The sequence below is a fragment of the Salvelinus alpinus genome, chromosome 26, assembly GCF_045679555.1.
Source record: "Salvelinus alpinus chromosome 26, SLU_Salpinus.1, whole genome shotgun sequence".
NCBI lineage: Eukaryota > Metazoa > Chordata > Actinopteri > Salmoniformes > Salmonidae > Salvelinus > Salvelinus alpinus.
Window position 1 is genome coordinate 45237116 of NC_092111.1, and position 19164 is coordinate 45256279.

At 47.1% G+C, this 19164-nt stretch overlaps 1 protein-coding gene across 2 annotated transcripts in view; it reads left to right on the forward strand.

Moving 5' to 3' along the window:
- lrrc69 (leucine rich repeat containing 69) overlaps positions 1-16537 on the forward strand; it is a 28852-nt gene extending 12315 nt beyond the window's left edge. The window contains exons 1-8 of one of the 2 annotated variants that reach the window (XM_071369067.1): positions 1402-2294; positions 2468-2594; positions 2727-2799; positions 3608-3803; positions 4016-4087; positions 9379-9480; positions 13093-13272; positions 15458-16537. In XM_071369067.1, coding sequence (XP_071225168.1) covers positions 2118-2294; positions 2468-2594; positions 2727-2799; positions 3608-3803; positions 4016-4087; positions 9379-9480; positions 13093-13272; positions 15458-15565 — 1035 coding nt within the window. In that variant the 5' untranslated portion in view covers positions 1402-2117 and the 3' untranslated portion in view covers positions 15566-16537. Of the gene's footprint in view, positions 1-1401; positions 2295-2467; positions 2595-2726; positions 2800-3607; positions 3804-4015; positions 4088-9378; positions 9481-13092; positions 13273-15457 lie in introns of those variants that run through there. The other variant, XR_011670988.1, reaches the window with a different exon arrangement.
- Positions 16538-19164: the final 2627 nt, after the last annotated feature.

Consider the following 19164-nt stretch of genomic DNA (forward strand, 5'->3'; position numbering starts at 1 on the left):
GAAAATAATACCACCTACCTACCTATGTGGGGACTGAGAGAATAGTTACCATCACAGCGAGAATAGTTACCATCACAGAGAGAATAGTTACCATCACAGTGAGAATAGTTACCATCACAGAGAGAATAGTTACCATCACAGAGAGAATAGTTACCATCACAGAGAGAATAGTTACCATCACAGAGAGAATAGTTACCATCACAGAGAGAATAGTTACCATCACAGAGAGAATAGTTACCATCACAGAGAGAATAGTTACCATCACTGAGAGAATAGTTACCATCACAGAGAGAATAGTTACCATCACAGAGTGAATAGTTACCATCACAGAGAGAATAGTTACCATCACAGAGAGAATAGTTACCATCACTGAGAGAATAGTTACCATCACAGAGAGAATAGTTACCATCACAGAGAGAATAGTTACCATCACAAAGAGAATAGTTACCATCACAGAGAGAATAGTTACCATCACTGAGAGAATAGTTACCATCACAGAGAGAATAGTTACCATCACAAAGAGAATAGTTACCATCACTGAGAGAATAGTTACCATCACTGAGAGAATAGTTACCATCACTGAGAGAATAGTTACCATCACAGAGAGAATAGTTACCATCACAAAGAGAATAGTTACCATCACAGAGAGAATAGTTACCATCACTGAGAGAATAGTTACCATCACAGAGAGAATAGTTACCATCACTGAGAGAATAGTTACCTTCACAGAGAGAATAGTTACCATCACAGAGAGAATAGTTACCATCACTGAGAGAATAGTTACCATCACTGAGAGAATAGTTACCATCACTGAGAGAATAGTTACCATCACAGAGAGAATAGTTACCATCACAGAGAGAATAGTTACCATCACTGAGAGAATAGTTACCATCACAGAGAGAATAGTTACCATCACAAAGAGAATAGTTACCATCACTGAGAGAATAGTTACCATCACAGAGAGAATAGTTACCATCACTGAGAGAATAGTTACCATCACAGAGAGAATAGTTACCATCACAGAGATAATAGTTACCATCACAAAGAGAATAGTTACCATCACTGAGAGAATAGTTACCATCACTGAGAGAATAGTTACCATCACAGAGAGAATAGTTACCATCACAGAGAGAATAGTTACCATCACAGAGAGAATAGTTACCATCACAGAGAGAATAGTTACCATCACAGAGAGAATAGTTACCATCACAAAGAGAATAGTTACCATCACAGAGAGAATAGTTACCATCACAGAGAGAATAGTTACCATCACAGAGAGAATAGTTACCATCACAGAGAGAATAGTTACCATCACAGAGAGAATAGTTACCATCACAGAGAGAATAGTTACCATCACAGAGAGAATAGATACCATCACAAAGAGAATAGTTACCATCACAGCGAGCTAAGGAAGAATTGGAAGTAACTTTGTACTTTCTTCATCAGTGCTTGTGAATACCTCTGAAATCACCATGGAAATGTTATCTATTAAATATATATTTTGGTGGTGATGTACTGTTATTTCTAATGACTGCAATATATCAAAGGCTGATGGTCTTTTTTTGTGTGTATTGTAATGAAACAGGCAGGGAGCAGGTCTCGAACTCTCGACCTTCTAGCCCGAAGTCCAGCGCGCTATCGGCTGTGCCCCAAAAACGGCTGAGTCGATATCCACGCTTATAAACCCAGGGTCGTTACACTCGCTGATGGACAATATTGTCTCATACAATAAAATGTTTTTTCAATTCCAGTTTCATTTCCCGCTGGAAAGACATTCATGCCAAAAACATTACAGCATATTATCCTGTTGATTGTTGAATGTCCAATGTCCATTTGATTTAAATGCAACATTCAACGTGTTAGGGTGTTAGGTTAGGGATATGCTTTTATAGTAGCTAGAATGGTTCTGAAGTTGAAACGATACATTTGTTTGAAACGCGATGGCCAGAAGGAAATAGTTCCTCTATCTCCTGAGGTTAAAACAGATTTCCAGGAGAGACCGACAGAGTTCACTAAAGTGTCGCAAATGGGATTTCCGTCAGTTGACGAGCATCTCGTTTCTATGGGAACCTGCCTACCTTGTAGGACGTTGTGTTTTTAATCCTGTGTAACAAATCATGGCTAACAATCTGGTTATCAGAGCTTTGAAAGCTAACTCAAAGTCGTTCAATTTGAGCTCGAAGAAAATGACCGACGTTCCTACATCGGTTGCGAGATTAACAAATATTTCGACCCTTCATTTGAACAATAACTACCTTACGACTCTGCCTGTGGAACTGCAGACGTTACTAAACGTGAGTACCGGTAACGTTGAGCTAGCCAGCCAGACTTCTATGCAAACACCTTGTTTGCTTGTTAGCTATAGTACAGTTATGTCTTAGGTTCTTTGACTTGCCTGTGAGCTATTTAACCAATGTATTTATCTTGCTCATGTTGCTTTTTTGTTCTCTTTTTGCATCCTGCAAAGTTGACAGAACTCAATTTGGGAAATAATTCTCTGGAGGAGATCCCATCTGTTCTGAGGTACCTGAACTCCTTGAAAAAACTTTATTTGTTTGGAAACCACATTACAAGATTGCCACCTGAGGTGTTAGGTAAGCTATGCTGCTGTCGATATGGATTACGACTTAAATAGGTACTGTACAGAACCATCCATACCATGATAATCACTCATCATCATCATCACACACACGCTCAGATTCATCACTATATATTTTATCTTGCAGAAGGACTTCATAACCTCACTCTCCTCAATCTGAACCACAATCACATCACAGTCCTTCCTCCAGAGATTAAAAGGTACCATTTTGTTGACCAATAGCCTAATTGTGATTCATACAGTAAACCTGTACATGACAGAGGAATAGACAATGTAGGTTGTGTTTACACAGGCAGCTCAATTAAATAAAAAAAATAGTCCCACGAGCCTAATTGGTCTTTTGACCAATCACATCAGCTCTTTTTCAGAGTTTACCTGGCTACCCAGACTCCTTGCTCTGGCCGAACACTACGCCACGCCCACAGACCTTAGTTCCTTCTCCTCAATGAGTCTGGATCTGAGTACCTCCCAGACCCTTCACTGAACGCAAGCACAATCGAGCCATCTGATTGGTCCAGAAATCGATTTGGTTGGGTCAGAGTGGGTAAAGCGGCGGTTAGAAAATTCGTCATTGATACTCTGATTGGTTAGAGATGATCCAATAGCTGATGACTTTGTTTTGTACATGCTCCTCGTCACCACAAACGACTCAGTCTCAGACTGAAGTCTGTAGCGAAAGACCGAGCAACGGAATCATTTAGTGTGAGTCGTCAGGCTATTGCTGAGCTGATCTGATTGGTAAAAAACACCAATTAATGAAATCTCGATTAACCCACAACTAAAATCTTGAGTAATTTGGTCAGATGCTCAATATGTTTACACTAATTGGTCTTTTGAACAATCACATCAGATCTTTTCTCACCAATGTAAAAAAAAAAATATCAGAATTGGGCTGCCTATGTAAACATATAGAGCATCTGGCCAAATTACTCCAGATTTTAGTTGTGGGTTAACTGAGATTAGGCTAAATACAGAATGATCTCGTAACCATGTGTTCTCTTTTCTCAGTCTTTCTAACCTAGAAACCCTCAGTTTACTGCACAACCAATTGGAGGAACTTCCTGTAGAAATAGGTTCTCTCAAGAAGATGGTTGAGATTAATTTAACCAACAACAAGCTGGCCAGACTGCCCAAACAGATATACAGTTTGTCACAACTGGCCAGATTATATCTGGCAAGAAACAACCTCACACAGCTGCCAGAGGTGGGTGTTGTTCAGGCTGTACTTAATGTCTGATGTTTCATCTTTCTTAGGTTTCATTCTTCATATTGTGCCTGTGTCCATTTTCACTGGCTTTGATTCAAATGAGGTTACCGATCCTCCACTTTCTTAGGTTTCATTGTTAGTCAGTTTTGCTGATATTGCTTCATGACCTGATGGTTTACTGTCCTGAAACCGGTCCTCTTTTCCCTCAGGGTGTTATTGGGCTGATGAAGCTCAGAGTGCTGGATGTGGCTGGAAACCGTTTATCCATGTTTCCTGTCGATGTATGTACCGTTTGTCTTCACCACAATATTATTTACAGTACAACAACAAGATATAGCACAATATGAATATGTTATTGCTAGAGGAGGTAGGACTGACGGCGTTGCCGTCTACAGTTGCTAGAGGAGGTAGGACTGACGGCGTTGCCGTCTACAGTTGGTAGAGGAGGTAGGACTGACGGTGTTGCCGTCTACAGTTGGTAGAGGAGGTAGGACTGACGGTGTTGCCGTCTACAGTTGGTAGAGGAGGTAGGACTGACGGTGTTGCCGTCTACAGTTGGTAGAGGAGGTAGGACTGACGGTGTTGCCGTCTACAGTTGGTAGAGGAGGTAGGACTGACGGTGTTGCCGTCTACAGTTGCTAGAGGAGGTAGGACTGACGGTGTTGCTAGAGGATGTAGGACTGACGGTGTTGCCGTCTACAGTTGGTAGAGGAGGTAGGACTGACGGCGTTGCCGTCTACAGTTGGTAGAGGAGGTAGGACTGACGGCGTTGCCGTCTACAGTTGGTAGAGGAGGTAGGACTGACGGCGTTGCCGTCTACAGTTGGTAGAGGAGGTAGGACTGACGGCGTTGCCGTCTACAGTTGGTAGAGGAGGTAGGACTGACGGCGTTGCCGTCTACAGTTGGTAGAGGAGGTAGGACTGACGGGTGTTGTCGTCTACAGTTGCTAGAGGAGGTAGGACTGACGGTGTTGCCGTCTACAGTTGGTAGAGGAGGTAGGACTGACGGTGTTGCCGTGTACAGTTGGTAGAGGAGGTCGGACTGACGGTGTTGCCGTCTACAGTTGCTAGAGGAGGTAGGACTGACGGTGTTGCCGTCTACAGTTGGTAGAGGAGGTAGGACTGACGGTGTTGCCGTCTACAGTTGGTAGAGGAGGTCGGACTGACGGTGTTGCCGTCTACAGTTGGTAGAGGAGGTCGGACTGACGGTGTTGCCGTCTACAGTTGGTAGGACTGACGGTGTTGCCGTCTACAGTTGGTAGGACTGACGGTGTTGCCGTCTACAGTTGGTAGGACTGACGGTGTTGCCGTCTACAGTTGCTAGAGGAGGTAGGACTGACGGCGTTGCCGTCTACAGTTGGTAGAGGAGGTAGGACTGACGGTGTTGTCGTGTACAGTTGCTAGAGGAGGTAGGACTGACGGTGTTGCCGTCTACAGTTGCTAGAGGAGGTAGGACTGACGGTGTTGCCTTCTACAGTTGGTAGAGGAGGTAGGACTGACGGTGTTGTCGTCTACAGTTGCTAGAGGAGGTAGGACTGACGGTGTTGCCGTCTACAGTTGCTAGAGGAGGTAGGACTGACGGTGTTGCCTTCTACAGTTGGTAGAGGAGGTAGGACTGACGGTGTTGCCTTCTACAGTTGGTAGAGGAGGTGGGACTGACGGTGTTGCCGTCTACAGTTGCTAGAGGAGGTAGGACTGACGGTGTTGCCGTCTACAGTTGGTGGGACTGACGGTGTTGCCGTCTACAGTTGGTAGAGGAGGTCGGACTGACGGTGTTGCCGTCTACAGTTGCTAGAGGAGGTAGGACTGACGGTGTTGCCGTCTACAGTTGCTAGAGGAGGTAGGACTGACGGTGTTGCCGTCTACAGTTGGTGGGACTGACGGTGTTGCCGTCTACAGTTGGTAGAGGAGGTCGGACTGACGGTGTTGCCGTCTACAGTTGCTAGAGGAGGTAGGACTGACGGTGTTGCCGTCTACAGTTGCTAGAGGAGGTAGGACTGACGGTGTTGCCGTCTACAGTTGCTAGAGGAGGTAGGACTGACGGTGTTGCCGTCTACAGTTGCTAGAGGAGGTAGGACTGACGGTGTTGCCGTCTACAGTTGGTAGGACTGACGGTGTTGCCGTCTACAGTTGGTAGGACTGACGGTGTTGCCGTCTACAGTTGCTAGAGGAGGTAGGACTGACTGTGTTGCCGTCTACAGTTGGTAGAGGAGGTAGGACTGACGGTGTTGCCGTCTACAGTTGGTAGGACTGACGGTGTTGCCGTCTACAGTTGGTAGGACTGACGGTGTTGCCGTCTACAGTTGCTAGAGGAGGTAGGACTGACGGTGTTGCCGTCTACAGTTGCTAGAGGAGGTAGGACTGACGGTGTTGCCGTCTACAGTTGCTAGAGGAGGTAGGACTGACGGTGTTGCCGTCTACAGTTGGTAGGACTGACGGTGTTGCCGTCTACAGTTGGTAGGACTGACGGTGTTGCCGTCTACAGTTGCTAGAGGAGGTAGGACTGACTGTGTTGCCGTCTACAGTTGGTAGAGGAGGTAGGACTGACGGTGTTGCCGTCTACAGTTGGTAGGACTGACGGTGTTGCCGTCTACAGTTGGTAGGACTGACGGTGTTGCCGTCTACAGTTGCTAGAGGAGGTAGGACTGACGGTGTTGCCGTCTACAGTTGCTAGAGGAGGTAGGACTGACTGTGTTGCCGTCTACAGTTGCTAGAGGAGGTAGGACTGACGGCGTTGCCGTCTACAGTTGGTAGAGGAGGTAGGACTGACGGTGTTGCCGTCTACAGTTGCTAGAGGAGGTAGGACTGACGGTGTTGCCGTCTACAGTTGCTAGAGGAGGTAGGACTGACGGCGTTGCCGTCTACAGTTGGTAGAGGAGGTAGGACTGACGGTGTTGTCGTCTACAGTTGCTAGAGGAGGTAGGACTGACGGTGTTGCCGTCTACAGTTGGTAGAGGAGGTAGGACTGACGGTGTTGCCGTCTACAGTTGCTAGAGGAGGTAGGACTGACGGTGTTGCCGTCTACAGTTGCTAGAGGAGGTAGGACTGACGGTGTTGCCGTCTACAGTTGGTAGAGGAGGTAGGACTGACGGCGTTGCCGTCTACAGTTGGTAGAGGAGGTAGGACTGACGGCGTTGCCGTCTACAGTTGGTAGAGGAGGTAGGACTGACGGGTGTTGTCGTCTACAGTTGCTAGAGGAGGTAGGACTGACGGTGTTGCCGTCTACAGTTGGTAGAGGAGGTCGGACTGACGGTGTGGCCGTCTACAGTTGCTAGAGGAGGTAGGACTGACGGTGTTGCCGTCTACAGTTGGTAGAGGAGGTAGGACTGACGGTGTTGCCGTCTACAGTTGGTAGAGGAGGTCGGACTGACGGTGTTGCCGTCTACAGTTGGTAGAGGAGGTCGGACTGACGGTGTTGCCGTCTACAGTTGCTAGAGGAGGTAGGACTGACGGTGTTGCCGTCTCCAGTTGGTAGGACTGACGGTGTTGCCGTCTACAGTTGGTAGGACTGACGGTGTTGCCGTCTACAGTTGCTAGAGGAGGTAGGACTGACTGTGTTGCCGTCTACAGTTGGTAGAGGAGGTAGGACTGACGGTGTTGCCGTCTACAGTTGCTAGAGGAGGTAGGACTGACGGTGTTGCCGTCTACAGTTGGTAGGACTGACGGTGTTGCCGTCTACAGTTGGTAGGACTGACGGTGTTGCCGTCTACAGTTGGTAGGACTGACGGTGTTGCCGTCTACAGTTGCTAGAGGAGGTAGGACTGACGGCGTTGCCGTCTACAGTTGCTAGAGGAGGTAGGACTGACGGTGTTGCCGTCTACAGTTGCTAGAGGAGGTAGGACTGACGGTGTTGCCTTCTACAGTTGGTAGAGGAGGTAGGACTGACGGTGTTGTCGTCTACAGTTGCTAGAGGAGGTAGGACTGACGGTGTTGCCGTCTACAGTTGCTAGAGGAGGTAGGACTGACGGTGTTGCCGTCTACAGTTGGTAGAGGAGGTAGGACTGACGGTGTTGTCGTCTACAGTTGCTAGAGGAGGTAGGACTGACGGTGTTGCCGTCTACAGTTGCTAGAGGAGGTAGGACTGACGGTGTTGCCTTCTACAGTTGGTAGAGGAGGTAGGACTGACGGTGTTGCCTTCTACAGTTGGTAGAGGAGGTGGGACTGACGGTGTTGCCGTCTACAGTTGCTAGAGGAGGTAGGACTGACGGTGTTGCCGTCTACAGTTGGTGGGACTGACGGTGTTGCCGTCTACAGTTGGTAGAGGAGGTCGGACTGACGGTGTTGCCGTCTACAGTTGGTAGAGGAGGTCGGACTGACGGTGTTGCCGTCTACAGTTGCTAGAGGAGGTAGGACTGACGGTGTTGCCGTCTACAGTTGCTAGAGGAGGTAGGACTGACGGTGTTGCCGTCTACAGTTGGTAGGACTGACAGTGTTGCCGTCTACAGTTGGTAGGACTGACGGTGTTGCCGTCTACAGTTGGTAGGACTGACGGTGTTGCCGTCTACAGTTGCTAGAGGAGGTAGGACTGACTGTGTTGCCGTCTACAGTTGGTAGAGGAGGTAGGACTGACGGTGTTGCCGTCTACAGTTGCTAGAGGAGGTAGGACTGACGGTGTTGCCGTCTACAGTTGGTAGGACTGACGGTGTTGCCGTCTACAGTTGGTAGGACTGACGGTGTTGCCGTCTACAGTTGGTAGGACTGACGGTGTTGCCGTCTACAGTTGGTAGGACTGACGGTGTTGCCGTCTACAGTTGCTAGAGGAGGTAGGACTGACGGTGTTGCCGTCTACAGTTGCTAGAGGAGGTAGGACTGACGGTGTTGCCGTCTACAGTTGCTAGAGGAGGTAGGACTGACGGCGTTGCCGTCTACAGTTGGTAGAGGAGGTAGGACTGACGGCGTTGCCGTCTACAGTTGCTAGAGGAGGTAGGACTGACGGTGTTGCCGTCTACAGTTGCTAGAGGAGGTAGGACTGACGGTGTTGCCGTCTACAGTTGCTAGAGGAGGTAGGACTGACGGTGTTGCCTTCTACAGTTGGTAGAGGAGGTAGGACTGACGGTGTTGTCGTCTACAGTTGCTAGAGGTGGTAGGACTGACGGTGTTGCCTTCTACAGTTGGTAGAGGAGGTAGGACTGACGGTGTTGTCGTCTACAGTTGCTAGAGGAGGTCGGACTGACGGTGTTGCCGTCTACAGTTGCTAGAGGAGGTAGGACTGACGGTGTTGCCGTCTACAGTTGCTAGAGGAGGTAGGACTGACGGTGTTGTCGTCTACAGTTGCTAGAGGAGGTAGGACTGACGGTGTTGCCGTCTACAGTTGCTAGAGGAGGTAGGACTGACGGTGTTGCCTTCTACAGTTGGTAGAGGAGGTAGGACTGACGGTGTTGCCTTCTACAGTTGGTAGAGGAGGTGGGACTGACGGTGTTGCCGTCTACAGTTGCTAGAGGAGGTAGGACTGACGGTGTTGCCGTCTACAGTTGGTGGGACTGACGGTGTTGCCGTCTACAGTTGGTAGAGGAGGTAGGACTGACGGTGTTGCCGTCTACAGTTGGTGGGACTGACGGTGTTGCCGTCTACAGTTCCAGTTACTGACCCTGGATGAGCTGCTCTGTGAAGGAAACACGTTTGTGAAGAGCAAGCTGACAGAATCTGTTCAAGCTGTGGAGGTGCTGTCATTGAAGGTACTTCTTTAAACTCTCATCGTTAGCGATATAGTACAGGGAGTACAGGGTGACATATAGACTACATCAGGGTCCAACTCCTGTCCTGCAGGAGTACAGGGTGACATATAGACTACATCAGGGGTGTGTCCTGCAGGAGTACAGGGTGACATATAGACTACATCAGGGGTGTCCTGTAGGAGTACAGGGTGACATATAGACTACATCAGGGGTGTCCTGCAGGAGTACAGGGTGACATATAGACTACATCAGGGGTGTCCTGTAGGAGTACAGGGTGACATATAGTCTACATCAGGGGTGTCCTGCAGGAGTACAGGGTGACATATAGACTACATCAGGGGTGTCCTGCAGGAGTACAGGGTGACATATAGACTACATCAGGGGTGTCCTGTAGGAGTACAGGGTGACATATAGTCTACATAAGGGGTGTCCTGCAGGAGTACAGGGTGACATATAGACTACATCAGGGGTGTCCTGTAGGAGTACAGGGTGACATATAGTCTACATCAGGGGTGTCCTGCAGGAGTACAGGGTGACATATAGACTACATCAGGGGTGTCCTGCAGGAGTACAGGGTGACATATAGACTACATCAGGGGTGTCCTGCAGGAGTACAGGGTGACATATAGTCTACATCAGGGGTGTCCTGCAGGAGTACAGGGTGACATATAGACTACATCAGGGGTGTCCTGCAGGAGTACAGGGTGACATATAGTCTACATCAGGGGTGTCCTGCAGGAGTACAGGGTGACATATAGTCTACATCAGGGGTGTCCTGCAGGAGTACAGGTTGACATATAGACTACATCAGGGGTGTCCTGCAGGAGTACAGGGTGACATATAGACTACATCAGGGGTGTCCAGTCCTGCAGGAGTACAGGGTGACATATAGTCTACATCAGGGGTGTCCTGCAGGAGTACAGGGTGACATATAGACTACATCAGGGGTGTCCTGCAGGAGTACAGGGTGACCTATAGACTACATCAGGGGTGTCCAGTCCTGCAGGAGTACAGGGTGACATATAGTCTACATCAGGGGTGTCCTGCAGGAGTACAGGGTGACATATAGACTACATCAGGGGTGTCCTGCAGGAGTACAGGGTGACATATAGACTACATCAGGGGTGTCCAGTCCTGCAGGAGTACAGGGTGACATATAGACTACATCAGGGGTGTCCTGTAGGAGTACAGGGTGACATATAGTCTACATCAGGGGTGTCCTGCAGGAGTACAGGGTGACATATAGTCTACATCAGGGGTGTCCTGCAGGAGTACAGGTTGACATATAGACTACATCAGGGGTGTCCAGTCCTGCAGGAGTACAGGGTGACATATAGTCTACATCAGGGGTGTCCTGCAGGAGTACAGGGTGACATATAGACTACATCAGGGGTGTCCTGTAGGAGTACAGGGTGACATATAGTCTACATCAGGGGTGTCCTGCAGGAGTACAGGGTGACATATAGACTACATCAGGGGTGTCCTGCAGGAGTACAGGGTGACATATAGTCTACATCAGGGGTGTCCTGCAGGAGTACAGGGTGACATATAGTCTACATCAGGGGTGTCCTGCAGGAGTACAGGGTGACATATAGACTACATCAGGGGTGTCCTGCAGGAGTACAGGGTGACATATAGACTACATCAGGGGTGTCCAGTCCTGCAGGAGTACAGGGTGACATATAGACTACATCAGGGGTGTCCAGTCCTGTAGGAGTACAGGGTGACATATAGACTACATCAGGGGTGTCCAGTCCTGTAGGAGTACAGGGTGACATATAGACTACATCAGGGGTGTCCAGTCCTGTAGGAGTACAGGGTGACATATAGACTACATCAGGGGTGTCCTGCAGGAGTACAGGGTGACATATAGTCTACATCAGGGGTGTCCTGCAGGAGTACAGGGTGACATATAGTCTACATCAGGGGTGTCCTGCAGGAGTACAGGGTGACATATAGACTACATCAGGGGTGTCCTGCAGGAGTACAGGGTGACATATAGACTACATCAGGGGTGTCCTGTAGGAGTACAGGGTGACATATAGACTACATCAGGGGTGTCCTGTAGGAGTACAGGGTGACATATAGACTACATCAGGGGTGTCCTGTAGGAGTACAGGGTGACATATAGACTACATCAGGGGTGTCCTGCAGGAGTACAGGGTGACATATAGACTACATCAGGGGTGTCCTGCAGGAGTACAGGGTGACATATAGACTACATCAGGGGTGTCCAGTCCTGTAGGAGTACAGGGTGACATATAGACTACATCAGGGGTGTCCAGTCCTGTAGGAGTACAGGGTGACATATAGACTACATCAGGGGTGTCCAGTCCTGCAGGAGTACAGGGTGACATATAGACTACATCAGGGGTCTCTCAGTGCTGCAGAGCTACAGGGTGTGCAGGCTTTCGTTCCAGCCCTTCAGTAAATGCTAAATTTGTGTTATATTCGATTCAGTTGGTTTTATTTGTACTTCCTATTTCTTATTGCTATGGCATTATGGGGAGGGAACCTGCAGTCAGCATGTCATTGGACTGGGTACACCATGGGTATCCTGTTCATATGACAAATAAACTGGAACACACCACCTGATTCAACTGATCATATCCCAACACACCACAACACCAAAACACACCACAACACCAAAACACACCACACCACATCACCAAAACACACCACAACACACCACACCACACACACCAAAACACAACACACCACAACACCAAAACACACCACAACACCAAAACACACCACACCACGACACCAGAACACAACACACCACGACACCAGAACACAACACACCACAACACCAAAACACACCACAACACCACACCAAAACACACCACACCAAAACACACCACAACACCACACCAAAACACAACACACCACGACACCAGAACACACCACAACACCAAAACACCACAACACCAAAACACACCACACCACGACACCAAAACACAACACACCACGACACCAGAACACAACACACCACAACACCAAAACACACCACAACACACCACAACACAACACACCACAACACCAAAACACACCACAACACCACACACCACAACACAACACACCACGACACCAGAACACAACACACCACAACACCAAAACACACCACAACACACCACAACACAACACACCACAACACCAAAACACACCACAACACCACACACCACAACACAACACACCACGACACCAGAACACAACACAACACCAAAACACACCACCAAAACACACCACACCACGACACCAAAACACAACACACCACGACACCAGAACACAACACCAAAACACACCAAAACACACCACACCACAACACACCACAACACAACACACCACATCACCAAAACACAACACACCACAATACCAAAACACAACACACCACAACACCAAAACACACCACAACACCACAACACACAACACACAACACCAAAACACACCAAAACACACCACACCACAACACACCAAAACACAACACACCACAATACAAAACACAACACATCGGCACAACACCAAAGCACAACACACCACAATACCAAAACACAACACACCACAACACACACCATCAGTAGTACTGACCCGTCCCTGTATCTCTGTCTCCAGGAGCTGTCTGCTCGTCTGATCCTGGTGGAGGACAAGAGTAGGTCCGGTATGGTCCACAAGGCTCTGTCGTCCCACCCTGGTCTGAGCCTGCTGCTGGCTGACTGGGGCAGGTGTTCCCTCTGCCTCCAACCCTTCCTCACCACCTGGCTGGAGTGTGTCCGCTTCATCAACCTCAGGAAGGTACAGTTACAGACACGTCCCAAATGGCACCCTATTCCCTATATAGTGCACTACCTTGACCAGGCACCCTATTCCCTATATAGTGCACTACCTTGACCTGGCACCCTGTTCCCTATACATAGTGCACTACAAATCAAATCAAATTTTTTTTGGGGGTTGCATACACAGATTTTATCAGATGTTATCGTAGGTGCAGCGAAATGCTTGTGTTTCCAGCTTCAACAGTGCAGTTAAATCAACAAAACACTATACACACAGAATCCCCCCAAAAATAGACATTACCTTCGCTTCCCTGGGTACAGGAACAATGGTAGACATCAAGTAAGTGGGGACAACAGACTGAGATGGGAAGAGATTGAATATGTCCGCAAACATTCCAGCCAGCTGGTCTGCACGTGCTCTGAGGCCGCGGTTTGGGATGCCGTCTGTGCCGGTGTTTAACGCGTTTAAATGACTTATACACGTCGGCCACGGAGAAAGAGAGCACACAGTCCTTGTGAACGTCGGGGGCCCTGTCGGCGGCTCAGTATTGTTTTCCTCTAAGCGAGTGTGTTTAGCTCGTCCAGGTGTCCGCAACATGGCTGGCTTTCCCTTTATAATCTGTGATTATCTGGAGTCCCTGCCACATACGTCTCGTGTCTGAGTCGTTAAGTTGCCTCTTTTGATTGCCTTACAGATGTCATAGCTGGTCTGTTTGTACACATCCATGTTCCCAGTCACCTTGGTTAAATGCGGTGGTTCGCGCTTTCAGTTTTGCGTGAATGCTGTCGTTTATCCACGTGTTTTTGTTTGGATAAGTTCTAATCGACACGGTGGGAACAACATCCTCTATGCAATCAGTCACAGAGTCAGTGTATACGTCGATACTATTTTCTCAAAAGCGACCCGGAACATTTTCTATTCCGTGTGATCTAAACAATGTTGAAGGATAGATTCCGATTGGTCAGACCAACGTTGAACAGTCCTTACCACGGGTACTTCCTGTTTAAGTGTCTGCCTATTTGTGGGGTGGAGCACAATGGAGGCGTGATCTGATTTACCGGAGGGAGGGGAGGGCCTTGTAGCCGTCCCGGGAGGAGAGTAGCAATGATTTAGGGTCCATGTTAAGCGTGTAGCACAGGAGATGTGTTGGTATAATTTCTGTAGTGTTTTCCTCAGATTTCCTTTATTAAAGTCCCCAGCTACAATAAAAGTTCTTCTTCCTGGAGAGTTCTTTATTACTGTCTGCACGATGTACTGAGAACCCAGGTGGCTGTATGGATGGGGACAGTATATCCGGAGAGAGCCATGATTCCATGAAACAGAGTATGTTACAGTCCCTGATGTCTCTGTGGAAGGAGATCCTCGCCCTGAGCTCGTCTGCTTTATTGTCCAGGGACTGAACATTAGTGAGTAATATACTCTGAAGCGGTGGATGGTGTGCACGCCTCCTGAGTCAGACTAGGACCCACTCCTTCCACCTCTTCTCTGGCGTCAGCGTTTTGGTGCAGCCCTGGGATAAATAGAGCTGCCTCGGGAAGTTCAAGCAAAGGTTCCAGGTCAGGGAAGTCGAATTTCTACTCTAATTTCTAGTGAGTGCCTGCCAATCAAATATCGAAAAGTTATTTCCGGTTGTAGGTAAAAGTACAACAAATGATCTGAGTAAATAAGGAAATAAACAACAGAATACTGCACAGTTTGGCTAGGAGGTAGAAACAAGGCTGTCTGATGTAAAATAAATAATATATATCTCAGGAAGGCACGGTAACTGAGATTAGCTGCGTCCCCTACCTAGTACACTACTTTGACAGTATACAGAACATTGTACAAGACAAAGAGACTAAGTTCATAGGGGATACCAGCTGCCCCAGTCCCTACCTAGTACACTACTTTGACAGTATACAGAACATTGTACAAGACAAAGAGACTAAGTTCATAGGGGATACCAGCTGCCCAGTCATCTACAGACACCATGTAGCCTACACTACAGCTCATTTACACATCAAATAACTTAATTCTGATACATATACGGACTTCAAACATATTTCAAGTTATCAGTCATCTACACACGAACTGACTTTGTGCCAATGGTTCCAATCGTTGGCGTAGTGAAAGGTAAACACACGTGTTCTTCCTACTACATCACTGGTTTCAATGGTACTACTATCCGTAGCCACGGCAACTGTCTCACTGATCTCTCCCTCAGGACATGAAGATGAGGAGTGCTCAGACCATCCCTGTACGCGTTCTCCTCTGTTCCTACAAGTGCTTCAATAAGAGCGGACATTCATACTATGCTGTTGCATCTCTATGAAGAAGTACTTCTATTAAAACACGTATTTGATATAATTATAAGTAAGTAGTTCCTGTTCTTTCAATCGTATATGTATTATCTGAATGTCCACCAGATGGCAGCAGAGGACCATAGTAAAGAGGCCAGACTCCTGACACAATACCATAAGGCCAAAACAATGAGCTAGGTTGGACAGAGAGCTAGGTTGGCCAGAGAGCTAGGTTGGCCAGAGAGCTAGGTTGGCCAGAGAGCTAGGTTGGCCAGAGAACTAGGTTGGCCAGAGAGCTAGGTTGGCCAGAGAGCTAGGTTGGCCAGAGAGCTAGGTTGGCCAGAGAGCTAGGTTGGCCAGAGAACTAGGTTGGCCAGAGAACTAGGTTGGCCAGAGAGCTAGGATGGCCAGAGAGCTAGGTTGGCCAGAGAACTAGGTTGGCCAGAGAACTAGGTTGGCCAGAGAGCTAGGATGGCCAGAGAGCTGGGTTGGCCAGAGAGCTGGGTTGGCCAGAGAGCTAGGTTGGCCAGAGAACTAGGTTGGCCAGAGAGCTAGGTTGGCCAGAGAACTAGGTTGGCCAGAGAGCTGGGTTGGCCAGAGAACTAGGTTGGACAGAGAGCTAGGTTGGACAGATAGCTAGGTTGGCCAGAGAGATAGGTTGGCCAGAGAGCTAGGTTGGACAGAGAACTAGGTTGGCCAGAGAGCTGGGTTGGCCAGAGAACTAGGTTGGACAGAGAGCTAGGTTGGACAGAGAACTAGGTTGGCCAGAGAGCTAGGTTGGCCAGAGAGCTAGGTTGGCCAGAGAGCTAGGTTGGCCAGAGAGCTAGGTTGACCAGAGAGCTAGGTTGGCCAGAGAGCCAGGTTGGCCAGAGAGCCAGGTTGGCCAGAGAGCTAGGTTGGACAGAGAACTAGGTTGGCCAGAGAGCTAGGTTGGCCAGAGAGCTGGGTTGGCCAGAGAACTGGGTTGGCCAGAGAACTGGGTTGGACAGAGAGCTAGGTTGCCCAGAGAGCTGGGTTGGCCAGAGAGCTGGGTTGGCCAGAGAACTAGGTTGGCCAGAGAGCTAGGTTGGCCAGATAGCTAGGTTGGCCAGAGAGCTGGGTTGGCCAGAGAGCTGGGTTGGCCAGAGAGCTGGGTTGACCAGAGAACTAGGTTGGCCAGAGAGCTAGGTTGGCCAGAGAGCTAGGTTGGCCAGAGAGCTAGGTTGGCCAGAGAACTAGGTTGGCCAGAGAGATAGGTTGGCCAGAGAACTAGGTTGGCCAGAGAGCTAGGTTGGCCAGAGAGCTAGGTTGGCCAGAGAGCTAGGTTTGTTGGCCAGAGAGCTAGGTTTGTTGGCCAGAGAGCTAGGTTGGTTGGCCAGAGAGCTAGGTTGGTTGGCCAGAGAGCTAGGTTGGTTGGCCAGAGAGCTAGGTTGGCCAGAGAGCTAGGTTGGCCAGAGAGCTAGGTTGGCCAGAGAGCTAGGTTGGCCAGAGAGCTAGGTTGGCCAGAGAGCCAGGTTGGCCAGAGAGCCAGGTTGGCCAGAGAGCTAGGTTGGCCAGAGAGCTAGGTTGGCCAGAGAGCTAGGTTGGCCAGGGAGTATAGAGACTTCAATGTTGTTCACTATAAAAAAGTATATGAACACTATAAGTAACACTATACGTATATTAACCACATGTATGATGTGTTATATACAAAGGATGGAACATTGATCTGTCTTCAGTTATAAACATGTTATTACCAGGATGGGTCATTGATCTGTCTTTTCAGTTATAAACATGTTATTGCCAGTTATAAACATGTTATTACCAGGATGGGTCATTGATCTGTCTTTTCAGTTATAAACATGTTATTACCAGGATGGTCCATTGATCTGTCTTCAGTTATAAACATGTTATTACCAGGATGGTACATTGATCTGTCTTTTCAGTTATAAACATGTTATTACCAGGATGGTCCATTGATCTGTCTTCAGTTATAAACATGTTATTACCAGGATGGTCCATTGATCTGTCTTTTCAGTTATAAACATGTTATTACCAGGATGGTACATTGATCTGTCTTTTCAGTTATAAACATGTTATTACCAGGATGGGTCATTGATCTGTCTTTTCAGTTATAAACATGTTATTACCAGGATGGTCCATTGATCTGTCTTCAGTTATAAACATGTTATTACCAGGATGGGTCATTGATCTGTCTTTTCAGTTATAAACATGTTATTACCAGGATGGTCCATTGATCTGTCTTCAGTTATAAACATGTTATTACCAGGATGGGTCATTGATCTGTCTTTTCAGTTATAAACATGTTATTACCAGGATGGTCCATTGATCTGTCTTCAGTTATAAACATGTTATTACCAGGATGGTACATTGATCTGTCTTTTCAGTTATAAACATGTTATTACCAGGATGGTCCATTGATCTGTCTTCAGTTATAAACATGTTATTACCAGGATGGTCCATTGATCTGTCTTTTCAGTTATAAACATGTTATTACCAGGATGGTACATTGATCTGTCTTTTCAGTTATAAACATGTTATTACCAGGATGGGTCATTGATCTGTCTTTTCAGTTATAAACATGTTATTACCAGGATGGTCCATTGATCTGTCTTCAGTTATAAACATGTTATTACCAGGATGGGTCATTGATCTGTCTTTTCAGTTATAAACATGTTATTACCAGGATGGTCCATTGATCTGTCTTCAGTTATAAACATGTTATTACCAGGATGGTACATTGATCTGTCTTTTCAGTTATAAACATGTTATTACCAGGATGGTCCATTGATCTGTCTTCAGTTATAAACATGTTATTACCAGGATGGTCCATTGATCTGTCTTTTCAGTTATAAACATGTTATTACCAGGATGGTACATTGATCTGTCTTTTCAGTTATAAACATGTTATTACCAGGATGGTCCATTGATCTGTCTTTTCAGTTATAAACATGTTATTACCAGGATGATCCATTGATCTGTCTTCAGTTATAAACATGTTATTACCAGGATGATCCATTGATCTGTCTTTTCAGTTATAAACATGTTATTACCAGGATGGTCCATTGATCTGTCTTTTCAGTTATAAACATGTTATTACCAGGATGGTCCATTGATCTGTCTTCAGTTATAAACATGTTATTACCAGGATGGGTCATTGATCTGTCTTTTCAGTTATAAACATGTTATTACCAGGATGGTCCATTGATCTGTCTTCAGTTATAAACATGTTATTACCAGGATGGTACATTGATCTGTCTTTTCAGTTATAAACATGTTATTACCAGGATGGTCCATTGATCTGTCTTCAGTTATAAACATGTTATTACCAGGATGGTCCATTGATCTGTCTTCAGTTATAAACATGTTATTACCAGGATGGTACATTGATCTGTCTTTTCAGTTATAAACATGTTATTACCAGGATGGTCCATTGATCTGTCTTTTCAGTTATAAACATGTTATTACCAGGATGATCCATTGATCTGTCTTCAGTTATAAACATGTTATTACCAGGATGATCCATTGATCTGTCTTTTCAGTTATAAACATGTTATTACCAGGATGGTCCATTGATCTGTCTTTTCAGTTATAAACATGTTATTACCATATTATAAATACAGACTTGAGAAATGTACTTCTAGGCTATTGC